The sequence below is a fragment of the Esox lucius genome, chromosome 7 (assembly GCF_011004845.1).
Source record: "Esox lucius isolate fEsoLuc1 chromosome 7, fEsoLuc1.pri, whole genome shotgun sequence".
In the NCBI taxonomy this organism is placed as follows: domain Eukaryota; kingdom Metazoa; phylum Chordata; class Actinopteri; order Esociformes; family Esocidae; genus Esox; species Esox lucius.
This window is the reverse complement of record NC_047575.1, coordinates 19271424-19290524: the sequence shown is the minus strand read 5'-3', so window position 1 is coordinate 19290524 and position 19101 is coordinate 19271424. Positions and strand designations below refer to the sequence as shown.

The 19101-nt window shown below is 40.5% G+C and overlaps 1 protein-coding gene across 1 annotated transcript in view; it reads left to right on the top strand.

The window, feature by feature from the left end:
* Positions 1-19101, top strand: part of pls3 (plastin 3 (T isoform)) — a 42122-nt gene that overhangs the window by 19507 nt on the left and 3514 nt on the right. The window contains exons 3-13 of the mRNA XM_010898828.4: positions 122-273; positions 14668-14797; positions 15008-15140; positions 16128-16209; positions 16658-16823; positions 17061-17203; positions 17622-17717; positions 17844-18039; positions 18158-18236; positions 18387-18504; positions 18687-18820. Coding sequence (XP_010897130.1) covers positions 122-273; positions 14668-14797; positions 15008-15140; positions 16128-16209; positions 16658-16823; positions 17061-17203; positions 17622-17717; positions 17844-18039; positions 18158-18236; positions 18387-18504; positions 18687-18820 — 1429 coding nt within the window. The remainder of the gene's footprint in view (positions 1-121; positions 274-14667; positions 14798-15007; positions 15141-16127; positions 16210-16657; positions 16824-17060; positions 17204-17621; positions 17718-17843; positions 18040-18157; positions 18237-18386; positions 18505-18686; positions 18821-19101) is intronic.

Sequence of the window (19101 nt, the reverse complement as noted above, 5' to 3'; positions counted from 1 at the left end):
GCTGCTTGATTGTACATTCACTGACTTTTTTTGTAATAAATGTTCACTTCTCATCCCTTTTTGTTTTATTCTTCTGGATAAATCATTATTTTAATACTCCTGTTTATCTTTGCTTTTGCAGACCTTGATGGCAATGGCTCAATCTGTGACTACGAGCTCCATGAACTGTTTAAGGAGGCCAACCTTCCACTGCCTGGTTATAAAGTCAGAGAGATAATTCAGAAGCTGGATCGCAACAAGGACAACAAGATCAGCTTTGACGAGTTTTTGTCGGTGAGTCATGTTGGACCAACGTGTGTTGCTTAATCATCCTTATGGAGTTGGGTTTCAGCAAGACAAGTTTGGCCAGTCATCCTAAGGGAGTTCATGCAAGCTGATCAAGTTTGGCAAGTTTATTCCAGTCAGTCGTAAAGCTGGGAATTGCCAGGGACCTTACAACATGATCTTACCATTATACTTAGGTGCTGATATGAGATCATTTGTGATTTTCACAATTCTATGTATTGCGATTCAATGTTTGAAAAATACTGCCCACTATACAGTATCTCACAAAAGTGAGTACAACCCTCACATTTTTGTAAATATTTGAGTACATCTTTTCATGTGACACTTTGCTACAATGTAAAGTAGTGAGTGTACAGCTTGTATAACAGTGTACATTTGCTGTCCCCTCAAAATAACTCTGCGCACAGCCATTAATGTCTAAACCACTGGCAACAAAAGTGAGTACACCCCTAAGTGAAAATGTCCAAATTGGGCCCAATTAGCCATTTTCCCTCCTTGGTGTCATGTGACTTGTTAGTGTTACAAGATCTCAAGTGTGTATGGGGAGCAGTTGTGTTAAATTTGGTGTTATCGCACTCACACTCCCTCATACTGGTCACTGGAAGTTCAACATAGCACCTCATGGCAAATAACTTTCTGAGGATCTGAAAAAATGTTGCTCTATATAATGATGGCCTAGGCTGTAAGAAGATTGCCAATACCCTGAAACTGAGCTGCAGCATGGTGGCCAAGACCATACAGCGGTTGAACAGGACAGGTTCCACTCAGAACAGGCCTCGCCATGGTCGACCAAAGAAGTTGAGTTCACATGCTCAGCGTCATATCTAGAGGTTGTCTTTGGGAAAAGGATGTATGATTGCTGCCAGCATTGCTGCAGAGGTTGAAGGGGTGGGGGGTTAGCCTGTTAGTGCTCAGACCATACGCCACACACGGCATCAAATTGGTCTGCATGGCTTTCGTCCCAGAAGGAAGCCTCTTCTAAAGATGATGCACATGAAAGCCCGCAAACAGTTAGCTGAAGACAAGCAGACTAAGGACATGGATTACTGGAACCATGTCCTGTGGTCTGATGAGACCAAGATAAACTTATTTGGTTCAGATGGTGTCAAGCGTGTGTGGCGGCAACTAGGTACAAAGACGTGTGTCTTGCCTACAGTCAAGCATGGTGGTGGGAGTGTCAAGGTCTAGGGCTGCATGAGTGCTGCCGGCACTGGGGAGCTACAGTTAATTGAGGGAACTATGCATGCCAACATGTACTGTGACATACTGACGCAGAGCCTGATCCCCTCCCTTTGGAGACTGGCCCGCAGGGCGGCATTCCAACATGATAACGACCACAAACACACCTCCAAGACGTCCACTGCCTTGCTAAAGAAGCTGAGGGTAAAGGTAATGGACTGGCCAAGCATGTCTCCAGACCTAAACCCTATTGAGCATCTGTGGGGCATCCTCAAACAGAAGGTGGGGTAGTGCAAGGTCTCTAACATCCACCAGCTCCGTGATCGTCGTGGAGGAGTGGAAGAGGGCTCCAGTGGCAACCTGTGAATCTCTGGTGAACTCCATGCCCAAGAGGGTTAAGACAATGCTGGAAAATAATGGTGGCCACACAAAATATTGACACTTTGGGCCCAATTTGGACATTTTCACTTAAGGGTGTACTCACTTTTGTAGCCAGTGGTTTGGACATTGATGGCTGTGTTGTGTTATTTTGAGGGGACAGCAAATTTACACTGTTATACAAGCTGTACACTCACTACTTTACATTGTAGCAAAGTGTCATTTTTTCAGTGTTGTCACTGAAACCGATATAATCAAATATTTTAACTGTGATGGGTGTACTCACTTTTGTGAGATATTGTATCTGCTCCAGAGGGACAAGAGAGCAGTAATAAAATGTTTTATCTATTCATGGGGGAGGATGATATCTCCGTAGGTTTTGTGAGCACAGTGCACCTCTTCCAGCCCTCTGACATGCAAAAAAAAGCAATCAAGAATCTTCCAACATGTCGCTACGTATAGCGCCACCATGTGCCTGGGATGTGTAGAACAGTGGCATTTACAGTTCTGCCAAGAGTGACGTTTCCTCTGACATATTTGCTAGTAGTTTGAACTCAAACCAACATTGAAAAACAAATAGCCAAGCAACATAAAGACTAAGTGTCACTTAAGTAATTTTTGGGTACATATTCCATTGTCCCACGTAATGTTAGGCTACATTGCGCATAAAATGTTGTCGAAAAATGAAACGAGACGTCAAAAATACTCCAAATACTGCAATGGCGCTTTAATTAACGGCCTGTGGAAAATTCTGTCTCGGGTACCAGATAAGGATTGGGAACTATGCAAGCTACTCTGGTAAACTGAACTCCCAGTTATGTCCATGGAACCATTGTGAGACGAGACATGCTTTGTGACATGGCATTATGATGCTGGACGTATTCACTTGAAGAAGGGTGGACTTGCAACAAATCCTGACTCTGTATCAGCATGATGTAACACAAACCAGGATTTGTCTGACCGGGCAATGTTTTTCCACTCGTAAGCTGTCTGACATTATTGATCTAATGCCTACTGGAGCCACTTCTTGTTCTTAGGTTATAAGAGTGGAACTCGGGGCTTGTCAGTAACCCATCTATGCCTAGGACTGAAGAGTCTAATGTTTCGAGATTCTATTCTGCACACCCCTGTTGTACTGCTTAACTATTATTATAATGTATTATTACCACGCATCTTTATGTCTCATCTGGTAATCTCGTTCTCAAACACTTCCATCTTAAGTGATGGCATCATGTTTTAAAGCCTCAGCAGGGTTGTACGAAAACTTTTTTGGCACATTTCACTGGTGTTACAGAGCTTGATCGTGTTGTAGCACAAGAACCAAAAGTGTAGCACGAGTATAATACGTGTGTTACCATCTCTAAAAACAGTAGAGCAGTTCATCACTTATATGGGTATGTGACTGACGAAGGACATAAACGTTGCATACGAGGCACACAAAATCCAAACCTTAACAAAAAATGTTTTCAGACAAACATTTTCTTTGTTTGCCCATAATAGTAAATTGCAGAGTCATAACAACTGTATATTAAAAAAAAAATCTATAAATGACATTTCAAATTTAGCAGCGGAAATCTCAATTTAAATGTATTTCATCATGCATACAATATTATTTAAATGAAGTGTGTAAATCATTAGTGGGAAGTGCTTTGTTTTTTATGTTATCCCTTTGTGCCGTGACCCACTAGAGTGCGTAAAGACTGTCTGCTCCATTGTATTCTGGAGCCTCCCTGCACCAGCAACAGAACAAGAGCTGCTGTTTCGCATCAAAAGTTAACCAAGGGAAATCCCTTTTCCAATCAGCGTCACATCTGAAAATGTTCCCTTTCGCTTTGTCCTTAATTTTGTTTGGCATTGGTGGTTCTTTAGTTTCTTCATCGCAGGCTCGTTTGGGGTTTTGGTTAATCACTTGAAAATAGCTTTTAATTTTCTCGTCATCTAGCTAGCTAGCTCGACTCGCTGAGGAAACTGGGATTGTTAGCTTTGAAATTGTGGGATTTGGTGTTGGATGTATGGACTCTGCACAGACACTTTTATCATGTCTGTGTAGCAGCTCTGTCACACACACACACACACACACACACACACACACACACACACACACGTACAACTATCACACAGGTGCTACTGTGGTAAATTTAATTAATGCACTTCACTTAGTAGCTTCTTGGATGTGGCATTTAATTTTAGTTTTGGATACTTTGTGAACCCAAAATTAAATATTATTCTGGAATACTGTGTGATCATTGGAGAACATACCCCTCAAGCCATCCTCCTTTACTGTGCTTGGGAGCCAAGTGCATTTTTCCTTTTCCAGGCATTTTCATCACAGCACCAATTTTTTTAGAAACTTGATATTCTAAAATACTTCATACTATAACACAGTTCAGAGAAAACATTACAGAAAACGTTTATCTTTAGGAACAGTGGAAATGCCCACTAACATCAAAGATTCCCCACCATATTTTACAGTAGGTATGATGTTCATTTTTGCAAACGCATACATTTTCTGAGGCCAAATCTGTTACTGGTGTGTGTGGCCAAATGGCCCCATTTTCTTTTCAACTGACCTTTAACATCTGGTTCCAGTGAATGTTCCAATACCATTGAAAACTCCACACACCTATATTTCTTGATTCCAATCAAGATAGGTAAAGTCATAGCCCATCTAAAATTCCTGTCTGTTGATATCATTTTCATATAAGAAATCCATCTGAAGGAGGATTTACAGACTAAACTTGGGTATTGAGGGGTAGGTATATCACTCAATTTCTCCTGGCTAAAGTGTGAGGTATACCATTTTCACGTAAACTAATGTTGCTGAAATTATGGTCACTTTTTGATTGCGGTAGGAGAGATCCACGCAACCCCATTTAATCTAGTGAATATTTATGGAGTGAACAATCGAAACAAAGCTCTAAGACTTAATACCAGATATCTCGAAGACCAGATAACCTCCGATAATCAAATTATCTTAACTGGGTTCTGCACCAGTATTTGTCTTTACCCAAATCAACTACTTCCTGATGATGATGTTGATGCTATACTTCTCTTTGTACCAGTTAGGCTGGGCATCTTGACAAAAGTAGTCTCTGACCACTGCCAGCTTACCTTCTCCTTGCGATTGGGTGACATTATGCTGAGTGAGAGAGACTGGTGGTTCAGACTTCAGATACTTAAATGATTGTCATTCTGTGTGTATTTTATACTTAAAATTACACTTTTCTTTTAAAACAATGTTACTGCAGGTACTTTGCCATATTTAATGTAGATTACACATAATGCTCATCATATGGGCTCTATCATATCATTCCAGGCAGGGATGGGCAGTATTTAAAATACATATTTAAAATACAAAATAGGATTTTGTCATTTGTATTTGATAGGGTTGATGAAAATGTCTTCATATTTTATAGTTTAAAAATACTGTGAAATGCTTTGTGAGAAGTTGAACTGTATATGATTTAAAAATGTTGCCTCTGATTGGTGCCTTCTCAATCATTTTCTGAGACTTGTTGAGATCCGAACAAAAAAATGATCCAGACCCAAAGAAAAAGGTCAAGGTGAGAAACATTTCCCAGCTTTCCATCTATTTTTAGTATAATTTTTGTATAATTTTTAACAATTCTAAGTTTTGTTGTTCGTTTTAGTAGCCTAGGATAAATTGTTTGCCTTATTGTCATTAACAAGGTTGTGTTGCAACGCCATTAAAGAGCTGGTTGTCAAGCCATCCCACACTCGTGTTTGTTGTAGCTCACATCATCTCATTAAGTCAAAATAAGTGTCCAATGATTGGATAATAATTAATTGGTTACTAAATGATTGTACCCTAATTGAAGTAGCTGTTAAGTAGGATCATGATTTTGCATATTGTTGCATGAGTGACTGCCTGACACACAATCATAAATATAATTAACATTCAAATGATTATTTACTCAGAAAATAGTTGCTATGAATAAAGGTGCCATCAGATGTCTTATGAATGACTTTTCTGTCATTGAGTAAGTGTTGTTGATGCAAAGTAGGCCTTCATTACCAAACACCAAGTAACTAGGGTACAGTTATGAGTCATTAGCAAACTCTTAGTTAAACATTAAACTGTTGGTTACTTTAAAACTAATCTTCATCTGGATGATCACAGGGATATGTGAATATTAGATTTTTTAACTGGTTACATATGTCAGATTATTTGTTAATTGGTGGCATATGTCTGAAACAGAGTAGCTGCGCTGAAAAAACCTTAACTGGATAGGTAGAATGCTTGTCATTCAACTACAGGGAAACAAAAATATTGGCCTTATAATTTGAATACTGTCAGGCTTTCTGGACCAAAATTAGTAAAGGCTTTATTTATTCTGGCAACTAAATGTCTGGCTAGACAACTGCGTAACATGTTTGCATTCATGTCACACACAAAACTGGTTCTGCAACTGGAGAAGTACTGTGAACAAAATGATAAACACAGCATGTGAAGTGTTGGTCTTTGTGTCCTTACCTGAAATACTGCATTTGCACAGAAAGCACAAAGTATCTCATAAGTGAGTACACCCCTCACATTTTTGCTAATATTTGATCATAACTTTTCATAACTGCAAAATAACTCAAAACACTGCCATTATTGTCTAAACCGCTGGCAACAAAGTGAGTACACTCTAAGTGAAAATGTCCAAATTGGTTCCAATTAGCCATTTTCCCTCCCTGGTGTCATGTGACCCGTTAGTGTTACAAGGTCTCAGGTGTGAATGGGGAGCAGGTGTGTATGGGGAGCAGGTGTGTTACATTTACACTCCCTCATACTGGTCACTGGAAGTTCAACATGGCACCTCATGGCATGGAACTCCCTGAGGATCTGAAAAAAAAAGTTTGTTCAGATGGTTATCAAGCGTGTGTGGTGGCAACCAGGTGAGGAGTACTAGGCCTGGTGTGTCTTGCCTACAGTCATGCATGTTGGTGGGAGTGTCATGGTCTGGGGCTGCATGAGTGCTGCCGGCACTGGGGGAGCTACAGTTCATTGAGGGAACCATGAATGCCAACATGTACTGTGACAAACTGAAGCAGAGCATGATCCCCTCCCTTCGGAGACTGGGCCGCAGGGCAGTATTCCAACATGATGATGATCCCAAACACACCTCCAAGACAACCACAAGCTTGCTAAAGAAGCTGGGGTAAAGGCCTTGTGCTTAGGGTCATTGTCATACTGGAATGTCTAAGAGTGTGCTTTCGTGTAGAAGAATGCATATTGTTTGCCAGTATTTTCTGATAACATGCCGCATTCATCTTGCCATCAGTTTTCACAAGATTCCATGTGCCTTTAGCGCTCACACAGCCCCAAAACATCAGTGAGCCACCTTCATGCTTCACAGTGGGGATGGTATTCTGTTCACTTTAGGACTTGTTGACCCCTCTTCAAACATAGCACTTATGGTTGTTACCATAAATCAATTTTGGTCTCGTCACTCCAAATTACAGTGTCTCAGAAGCTGTGAGGCGTGTCAAGGTGTTGTCGGGCATATTGTAACTGGTCCTTTTTGTGACATTGGCACAGTAAAGGCTTCTTTCTGGCAACTCAACCATGCAACTAATTTTCGTTGAAGTATTGTCGTATTGTGCTCCTTGAAACAACCACACCTTTTTCTTTTTCCAGAGCAACCTGAATTTCTCCTGAGGTTACCTGTGGGTTTTTCTTTGTATCCCAAACAATTCTTCTGGCAGTTTTGGCTGAAATCTTTCTTGGTCTACCTGACTCTGGCTTGGTATCAAGAGATCCCTGAATTTTCCACTTCTAAAGGGTTTGAACTGTACTGACTGGCATTTGCAAGGCTTTGGATATCTTTTTATATAATTTTCCATCTTTATAAAGTTCCATTACCTTATTACGGAGTTCTTTTCTGGTTTCCATGGCTCAGTATCTAGCCTGCACAGTGCATCCACGTGAGAGCTGACAATATTTATACACAGACACTAATTGCAATTTAAAAAGCCACAGGTGTGTGTCACCTTGTCTGTAACAAGGCCAAACATTCAAAGGTATGTAAACTTTTGATCAAGGCCAAAACATTAGTGAGCCACCTCCTTGCTTCACAGTGGGGATGGTATTCTGTTCACTATAGGCCTTGTTGACCCCTCTTCAAACATAGTGCTCATGGTTGTGACCATAAAGCTAAATTTGTTCTTGTCACTCCAAATTACAGTGTGCCAGAAGCTGTGAGACGTGTTAAGGTGTTGTCAGGCATATTTCAACCAGGCTTTTTTGTGGCATTGGCGCAGTAAAGGCTTCTTTCTGGCAACTCGACCATGCAGCTCACCATGTCTTTTTCCAGAGCAGCCTGTATTTCTCCTGAAGTTACCTGTGGGTTTTTCTTTGTATCCTGAACAATTCTTCTGGTAGTTTTGGCTGAAATCTTTCTTGGTCTACCTGACCTTGGCTTGGTATCAAGATATCCCAGAACTTTCCACTTCTTAATAAGTGATTGAATAGTACTGTCTGGCATTTGTAAGGTTTTGGATATCTTTTTATATCCTTTTCAATCTTTACCTCCATTACCTTGTTACACAGGTCTTTAGACAGCTCATTTTTATTCAAGTTTTACTCATATTGTGCTCCTTGAAACAACCACACCGTCTTTTTCCAGAGCAGCCTGTATTTCTCCTGATGTTACCTGTGGGTTTTTCTTTTCTCTTTGACTGTTCTTTTCTGCTCCCCATGGCTCAGTATGTAGTCAACTCAGTGTATCCACGTGAAAGCTAACAAACTCAGACTATTTATACACAGACACTGATTGCAAGTCACAGGTGTGGGAAATTAACCTTTAATTAATTGCCATTTACACCTGTGTGTGTCACCTTGTGTGTCTGTAACAAGGCCAAACATTCAAGGGTATGTAAACTTTTGATCAAGGCCATTTGGGGGATTTCTGTTATCATTATGATTTAAAAAGGAGCCAAACAACTATGTGATAATAAATGGCCCTGTTTTTTTGTATATCAATACATGTTGTTTTAAGATTTTGAAGCACATTAATGTTTGTTTTCTGTCTTTTGTCATTTATTATTAGGTGAAAATGTGTCTGGTAAAATCTGGGCATTCACCAGCCACTGTAGCTGGTGAACCAAAAAGTAAAATTCCTACCCTGCTGATGACCCTGGGTTTGCACAACCAAAGATAACAAAAAAGTCCCCTCAAATTAGCTCATCTGCATGCTCATCGTCAGGATCTTGACCTGACTGCAGTTTGGGGTTGTAACCCACTTTATAGGGCAAATGCTCAACTTCCATGGTCACTGTCATGCCGGAGAAGCGTGCTGTTCACAGATTAGTCCTGTTTTTAAAATGCGGCAAGTATGGTGTTGTGAGGGAGGAAGCGGTTTGCTGATTAGTGGAGGATAACAAACACAATAGCATTCAACCCATGGCGGTTCGAATGTGCAGTTTTACCTTGATGAGATCATGAGGCCCATTGTTGTGCCAATCATCTGCTGCCATCAACTCACGTTTCAGCAAGATAATGCACTGCTCCCCGTTGCAAGAATCTCTACACAATTCCTGGAAACTGAAAATGTTCACATTTTTCCATGGCCAGCATTCTCTCCAGCAGAGGTGTGGACTCGAGTCACATTACTTGGACTTGAGTCGCAAATATGATGACTTGATTTGAAAAAATCATAAAAGACTTGCTATTCGACTTTGACTTAAACACCAATGACTTGTGACTTTACTTGGACTTGAGCCTTTTGACTCAAACTGACTTGATACCCTCCCCAAGCACACACATAAAAAATTATGCTAATAAGTGTTCAGCGCTTCAACTCTTCATTTAATGGATTACAGTTTGAATCAGACAACAGCCAATGCCAGTGGAGAGAAAGGTGTGCGTGGTAGTGCAGAAGAACATCGGCAGGTAAATTCAAGATGGAGCCCTTGGAAAGATGACACCCAAAACGATAATTTTTTTGATAGAAAGACGCTGTAGTCAACACTACACAGCCATTAATGTTTAAACCGCTGGCAACAAAAGTGAGTACAGCCATAAATATTTGAAAAAATTTGAGGGGTGTACTCACTTTTTTTGGCAAACCATTGACATATGTTAGCCTACTGTAACCACACGCAGAGAGGGTGTGTGTGTTAGGGTTGGGTGATTGTGTACAAGCCTACATCACCCAATTGTTCAAATTATAGGCCTACTTGAGGTTACCTTTTTTTAATGTACCTTTTAATAAATAATGATAACTCAATGGTTGGATTATTTTAAGTGTCTATTGTATATCTGGAGAGAGAGAGCACCACAATATATTTTCGTTATCATATTGAGGTGTCTTTCTTATGAAAATGGAACGTTTATTTGGAAAGTAATAAATATATTAATGATTTCTGTAAATGTAAAATTAACTATTACTCTTGTTAAATAAAATGAAATGTATATCAAATTTAGTGAAGAGCACATTGAGTTGTTTATGACTCAACTTGGCTTGGGGCGTGGCTTGGGGCGTGGCTTGGGACGTGGCTTGGGACGTGGCTTGGGACTTGGTAAGACTTATTTATGACTTGGAAAACAATGACTTGTTCCCCCCCGCTCATCAGACATATCACCCATTGAGCATGTGTATATCCACATGTTCCAGTTTCAGACAATATTCAGTAACTTCACACAGCCCTGGGGATTGGTACAACATTCCACAGTGAACACCCTAATCAACTCTGGAAATCTGTGGCGCTGCATGAGGCAAATTCTTTTATTTGCATTTTACGCTGCATCCCAACTTTTTGAAATGGTTGTATTGAATTTCATTGATTTTCTCATACACACTTTAAATCTTTTAAATTGTTAAATGTCGCGTTAATATTTGTGTTCAGTGTACTTAGTGGAAATAATACATAGATGCATTCATTTCATCAACTTGATTACATTATTCTGGTGAGCATGGATTTTTAGTGTTTATAATTGTCTGTAAAATTATGTTGAAGTAGGCTAGCTGTGGGGACCCATGACCCACTCTACAATAAATGGCCATTTGAGGTATATACAGTGTCTTCCCACAGTTCACAAGGGTCGGCACTGAGGTATATACAGTGCCGAACCCTTCACTTCCTCCACATTGATATCTTGATAGCCAAATCAAGTAACCAGGCAAGAAAGTACTTGGTCAGAGAGATGAGTACACAATGGATACTCTAACATAGCTTCAGATTTTCTCTGCAGGGATGAGAGAACCTGCCAGAAGGAAAACCATCTTTGCAGCACTCTATCAATCAGGCCTTTGATAGAGTGGTAGACAGAAGCCACTCCTGAGTAAAAGGCATAAGACTGAAGGACACTGAGAGCATGAGGAAAATAATGTGTGGTCGGATACGACCAAAAGTATTGATTAGAGTCTGAAAACATGTGTACGTAAGAGATCTCAGTTTTTTGTCTTCTATGAATTGGCGCAGCTTTTTCTTTCACCCTCATTGTGGCTTCCTTGACTTTCATTGACACGTCTTTAGTTTTCATATTGACAGACAACAGACAACAATGGCAGAATGCCTAGCCTAGAATCAAGGTTAGATATTGACAACTCTTTTATGCCTGCTCAGATGTGACAGAACACAGCTCACTAACCAGAAACCTTTCAATTGTTCCAATGCTTTTGGTGACCTGAAAAGGGGGGACTATAGATTAGTGTTGTACCAATATCTGCAGAAGTCCCATCCAATATAAGCAGAGAATCTATTCTTTAACCTCATAGTAATTCTTGGATTTCAAAACAATCTTTTGGGAGTAAAGAAACTGTTGCAATAATTGCAGAGGCCATTGTATAATGTATGTTGTCTACCTCAAGAAGGATCATTACACCAAGTAAAATTCAATGTGTAAAAATACTTGCTGAATGAAGGTTATTCTGAAAACTGTGTTGACTGTGATGATCAACATTCAAAATGTAAATTAGGTTATGCTTTCGTGGTAATAGTGCAATGTTGCTGAGGGCAAACTATCAAGCTGAGCTTGGTTGCCCAACATTCTGGGGCAGGCTTTGCAAAGAATCCTTAACTGTAAATGTAATCCCATAAGAATTAAATAGCCTTTTCTTTTCTTGAAAAAAGCAAAAAATTGCCCCATGAGGTTGAATTTTCCTTGTTTTAGTCACACACACACACACACACACACACAAGGAAATGAGGTCAGAATAGGGTGGTGTGAGTTCCTGTATTTTGTTTTGTCTGTGATGAGAGAGCAGTAATTTACAGGCCTGTGCTAGTCTCCATTTAGAGTAATGATGTGACCGCTGGCATTCTAAAGGGGAAAAAGAGAACCTGATTCGTAATCTCTATTTTAGGTTGTTTCACATACCTCAATGATGAATAACTTTTTTTTTCAGGGGTGGGGCTATTTATATACCCGAGTATTCAGCCTTTTTTAATGGGTTAGCCACAGCTATTGGTTTTGGTATGTGTCAGACAGAAAGGGGACTATGGTATTACTTTCTACAAGAATACCAGTATTGATACTGTTGGTACTGATAGTGCTATCAGAGGCATTTTCATTTCATTGTGTAATCCTTTCTCGTAATTGTTTAAGGAAACAAAGGGGTCATTTTCATCATAAATGTCGTGACTTCAGCAGCATTTTGTTGGCTGCTACAGTATAAATAGTGACTTCTATAGCGGTAAAAATAGTGACTGTAGTACACTAATTGTACTAGTATTTGTAAAAGTTGTTGTAATAGCGCTAACAAGTCAGAAGTAGGAGATGGGTTGTAAGTGTGACTGCTGAAAAAAGTCACATTATTATAGCATGTCCCAATAGTGTTACCTTAGCTGTCTGGCTGCCATCTATCTCATTAGGTTATATTTGAGAATGTATGTTTGTTACTCACTTTAATAATAGAGAATATTGTCACTTCTATTCACAAAAAAGTTCTGTTTCCATCCAGCCATGCCAACTAGTTCTTTCTGTGACTGGTCAACAAACTCATCACAGCAATGGAACAAGGTCATCACTATAGCCACAACACAGTCTTAAAATGTTGATCTAATTTTAAACCTAACCACATTTAACTTAATTCTCAACTCTAACCTTGAAGTGTAAAAAAAATAAAACATTCTCTTTCACTGTGGCTGTGAATCAGATTTTGTGGCTATAGAATCTTGTGTAAACCCTGAAACAAGTCAAGTAATAAAGAAGTATATATTTAGTGCCCAGTTTATTAGGCAGTTTATCAGGTAGCAGTAGGTTGAACCTCACAACCTGTTCAGGATTAGTTCAGGATTATCTGGACCAAGGTATATTTTTCCAGTGTTTTATTGTTCAGTGTTTGTGATCACTTGCCCATTGGACATGCTGTTACTTTTTAGCTTTTAGTTTTTTTTTCTGCTGCATTAACCCTTTTGTGACAATGAACAACAGGTTGGGTTTTCCTTAGATGACGTTCTGCAAACCACAGTGTACTGCACAAGACGACTATTCCACGTTGCATTATTACTGTTGTACTGCACAAGACGACTATTCCACGTTGCATTATTACTGTTGTACTGCACAAGACGACTATTCCACGTTGCATTATTACTGTTGTACTGCACAAGACGACTATTCCACGTTGCATTATTACTGTTGTACTGCACAAGACGACTATTCCACGTTGCATTATTACTGTTGTACTGCACAAGACGACTATTCCACGTTGCACTGCACAATATGTATTATTACTGTTGTACTGCACAATATGTATTATTACTGTTGTACTGCACTATTTTTTATTACTGTGTCTGGTAACTTGTAAAATTCTTGACAGTCTGCAAGAATATTTCACTAAGAGTATTTTATAAATGTTTTTGTCCTTCCATTCTCGGTTAAACCCTGGACACTGTTGTACCTAAAAAAAAAAAAACTGTACTAGGACTTTGAGATCCTGGAAGTGGCATCCCTGGCACTGACAATCATAGCACGCTCAAAGTCGCTTGTCTCTTACTGCAAATACATACATTCTGGATATAAATACTATCTATGCAAACATACAGTTTTTGATGTACACTTGTTACATGTTGCTTAATTCCAGGCTAGATTAGAGTAGCTGATGTAGAGTACCCCAATGAGTTCATGTCAGAGATGGCACAGAGACCATAGCCTAATCATAACAAACTTTATAGCCTGTTAATACATATAAAGACCGTAGCTGACTTGACACATGTTCCAGTTTTGGTTGCTAAAAATCAAATATGCTTTCCTTCTGTCATTGCTCTGCAGTGACTCCTTTTGGCTGCTTGGACACCTTTGAGGTAGAAGGTATTGAAGGTAGAATAATGGAGAAGTCATTCTCTTCAGCGTATAAGGATTTTGTTTTATATTTCCTGGGCTAGTGAGCAGCGTGACAAATTAAAACAGCATCAGATGTGGTTCGGTAGACACATCTCAATATTGGTTGTCCCAAGTATGCCTGGAGTTGCTGGGATGATGCAGATTCTTAATCAAAAATTTATATTAGGGAATTGGGGGGAGAAAATAACACAACCCATTTTTCCTCAAGGCTGTGGCCTGGGGTGGTCTAGCAGTCTAAGCTGCTGCCTTAGGTGCACATGTCCTGTGGCAGCAAGGTTAATTTCTCTCACTGCTCTTTCAGGAAACCATTTCGTCCTGCTTTCCTGTCACATAAAGCAATTAAATGCTATATGTATGGAAAAATTAAACCATCCCCCAAGCCTTTGGTTCTTAGCCTTATTACACAAAACAATTCCCCATGTCTCTTAGCATGCAGTATCCTATAATAATTGCCTAATGTAAGCATCAATGTATTAGGATCATGGAGAAGCACTAGGTCATTGGAGCTATGTTTTTGGCCCTATCTCCTGTAGATCTTCCACGAGTTGAGAAGCAGTGACATTGCCAAAAGCTTCCGGAAGGCCATTAATAGGAAGGAGGGTATCCTGGCCATCGGGGGGACGTCTACGCAGTCGAGCGAGGGCACACAACACTCCTTCTCTGGTGAGCTGCTCATAGCATATCCCAGGAATGTCTGCTGGGATTGCATTACAAGGGTTTTACGGTCTATTGAATGGCAGATTTCTAATCTCATAGTGGATTCACTGCCTGTAGGGGCCTTAGTTGAAACCATTGACATTATAGATCTTATACCAGTGCAGTGAGAAACCATGTGTATGAAGTGGTACTTTGTCCTTGTGTTGCCCTGTGCAGAGGAGGAGCGGTACGCCTTTGTCAACTGGATCAACACAGCCCTTGAGAATGACCCTGACTGCAAGCACGCATTGCCCATGGACCCCAACTCCGACTCCCTCTTCAAGGCCATGGGCGACGGTATTGTTCTCTGGTGAGATCATTGAGATTCACAGTGCAGTCTGTAAGGCTTTGGACAGTGACAGAAGTGCTATTGTGTTACCTCTGTGCTCCAGCACATTGGATTTTAAATAAAACAAATGACTTAGAGATCCATCATTGTGGCTGTGAGCCGTGTAGGAATTGAAGCCCTCCCATGTGAGGGGACCAAAGGTAATTGGTCGTAGTTACAGTCGTATTTAAAGGCGTCATATTTAGTAGTGGACGCTGGGTATCTTCCCTTCTGATGCTTTACCAGGCCTGCAGTACTGTTTTTCACCACACTTCCCTCTTGCCATCACTCTGGTGTATGTTAGTGTCTTTCTTATTTGTCCATAGTCCCTTTATTCAGACGTCTGTAGGCTCTTTTGGTATTTTTAGGTCGTCCTGTTTTTGCACCTTGCAGTCCACTCTCTGTTGTTTGGCTTCTTCCTTTCATACCTCCCGGATAGTTTTCCTAATCTGTCAGATATGTTTTTTCTTTGTTGGTGAAAATGTTTTGGTCATTCACTGTAGCGGTCTTCCTTAGTCTACTAGGTCATTGCCATTGCTGATCACATCAGTACTTAATTTCTTCTTCTTAATGTACCAAACATGTCTATTGGCTTTTTGGCAATGTCTCTGATTTCTTCTGATTTATGTGTGTATTGAGGGCCAGCTTGACTTGCATTGACACTTTTTTTTTTGGTCCTTGGACCAGCAACCAAATGCCATGCCTAGACTCAAGACTAGACATTGACAGCTTTCTTGTACATTCGCTAATGATGGGAACAAAAACTCCTGCTTAATATGAGAAGCCAGTTGTCTGAATACTTTTGTTACCTTTAACTGGCGGCCCATATACAAAACATATACACTGTATATAATTATTCTGTTCTCTATAATTCACTCTAAGCTTTTGTAGCTCCAGCACAGTTTTGAAATATATATATCTGCATCTCCCAAACCCCTCATGAACCAGCTGTGTTTGTTGCACCTGCAGTAAAATGATCAACCTGTCAGTGCCAGACACAATTGATGAGAGGACCATAAACAAGAAAAAGCTGACGCCTTTCACAATACAGGTACGGGAAGGGGGTGGGGCTCTTCGAAAAGGCCTTTACTGCCCATTTGTTTTGTCTTTTGTGAAAATATTTGAAACAATACTGGATGAAAACTCTACTACACTGGTCATTAACTGTAGTGGCCTGAGGGCTTTTTTATTTATTTTTGTATTTTTTTTTACGGTAATTGGATTCTTACAGATTAAGCTATTCCACCCTATGCAGTTTTGAAGATGAAACGCTATAGTGGATATTTTTTATTCAATACCCTCCCATCCTCTGGACCCCTGGGCTAATCAGCAAGCAGAATTCAAACCCTGGTCTCACAATTACAGCTAACTGCACTGTTTCGAATTGACCTCTGCATCATTCCAGGACCTTTAGATGCAATGTCTTTCATATCCATGAGAGGGTCTGTTTGTGTTTTTCAAGTAACTTAAAAGCTGTTGCGTTTCCCTGCATCTCGCAGGAGAATCTGAACCTGGCTCTGAACTCGGCCTCTGCCATTGGCTGCCATGTGGTGAACATTGGAGCCTTGGACCTGAGGGATGGGAAGCCCCACCTGGTGCTGGGCCTGCTTTGGCAGATCATCAAGATTGGCCTCTTCGCTGACATCGAGCTCAGCAGGAACGAAGGTGAGGGAGCATAGAGTCTTGGCGACTTAAGAACCCAATATTGAATCAGTGGGATAACTCATCAGGGTACATCTACATACTACAGGGAGCAACGGCCTCTTACCCTTACCCTTTTAAATGAACCATGTACTAAAATGCTAACGTCAGTCTAGTAGTTTGTCAGTGTTCAATTGGCTTTTCATGGCTAAAGACCTCTGGTGGAGTGCTTTAGCTGTGTGTTTTCTGCCCCCTCCCCAGCCCTGGCTGCGCTGCTGAGGGATGGGGAGACCCTGGAGGACCTGATGAAGTTGTCTCCAGAGGAGCTGCTGTTGCGTTGGGCAAACTTTCACCTCGAAAATGCTGGCTGGCAGAAGATCAATAACTTCAGCTCCGACATTAAGGTATGGATGTTTGTTTCATGTTTGTATGGTTAATGAAGATACAGTGTAATAATTCCTGTCCTTTTGTCCACAAACAAGTGGTGGAACTGGTTATATTGTAAGACAATATAACCAATATAATTCGTTTTTTGCTCCACTGTCTTTGATTTTGTATGTGGCATTGCCTTACAATGTATCTTTTATAACTGACTGTATTTTTTCTTTAGCTGACAGTTCTTTCAACCTGTAAAGGTACTTCATAGATCAACTTCCTTACTGTACATGAATTGCCAGTAGTTTGATACAGATCATTGTACAGTGGGCATGTTTTTCATCATGGTCATTGCATACATAATTGTGGTGTGCCCATGTTGCCTGCAGCACCTTGTACCCCGGTGTGTTACATAACATTCAAACTAGACGTCTTACTCTGTTTCAGGACTCCAGAGCCTATTTCCACCTGCTCAACCAAATCTCCCCCAAAGGCACACAGGAAGACCAGCCACGAATAGACATCAGCATGGCAGGCTTTAGTGTAAGTACCTTTACAGAGAATATACAGATTTTATATACAAACGTCGTAGGTCAGTATAAGTATATTCATGAATGACGCATGAAACGTGTCACTGGGATAATTGTATGTTGTGACTATGTCCTGTAGGAGAAGGATGACCTAAAAAGGGCAGAGAACATGCTTCAGCAGGCTGACCGGCTGGGCTGTCGACAGTTTGTCACCCCAGCTGATGTTGTCGCTGGCAACCCCAAACTCAACCTAGCCTTCGTGGCCAATCTCTTCAACAAGTACCCATCTCTCACCAAACCTGAGGGAGAGGACATCGACTGGGGGCTGCTGGAAGGTTGGTGTTGAGCTGCGATCCCTCTGTCTGGCCATAATGACTTTTGATGGGAGGCTTCCATCCTATGTACATTATGCTTGCTGAGACACTAAAATCACTGAATATATTTTATATTTAGGTGAGACACGAGAAGAGAGAACGTTCCGGAACTGGATGAATTCCTTGGGCGTAAACCCACATGTCAATCATCTGTATGGGTATGTATTATATGCAGCAAATGTTTTACGAAGAGCACTAACATGCCAGTAACAGTAACGTATATCCTCACGATGATATTCATACACAATATCAGGTTTGTTTATCAGTGAGTAACGTACGGTATACAACCTTTTATTTGTCCCCTATAGAGACCTAGCAGACGCCTTGGTCATCCTCCAGCTCTATGAAAAGATTAAAGTACCTGTTGATTGGACCAACAAAGTCAATAAGCCACCGTATCCCAAGATTGGGACCAACATGAAAAAGGTTGACTATTCTCAGATGTCACTCCTCTTTTTAAAATTTAGATGAAGGGAAAACAGTAGTCATCCTGCAAAATGTACTGTTTCCATTCAAAATGTAGAAATCAAATGAGCACAGGGTCAAATGTAGTTGTGTGCAGAGAGAATAATGGAATGTTTCTTTTCACTTCTGCTTTTTCTGCTCAGTTGGAGAACTGCAACTATGCAGTGGAGCTGGGGAAGACAACTGCCAAGTTCTCCTTGGTTGGCATCGGTGGGCAGGACCTGAACGATGGCAACTCCACCCTGACACTGGCCCTGGTGTGGCAGCTGATGAGGAGGTGAGGGCTGGCATATGTTTACATCAACACATAATGTACTTTCACATCAATGAGTAAAACAGTGTATTTATATATAAAAACCAGTAACAATGTCATACTCTACACTTTGGATCTCCTTGGACAACAGTTAATGGACAGTGAGGCTCAAAAGCTATATGGGGGGGTACGCATTTATTTGTGACGGCAAAGATATTTAAGAGTAACTGTCATTCAAACTTCTAGGACTGTGTATAAATCCCCCAAACATCACATCATCTTATAAAAAGGTCTACATCACCACC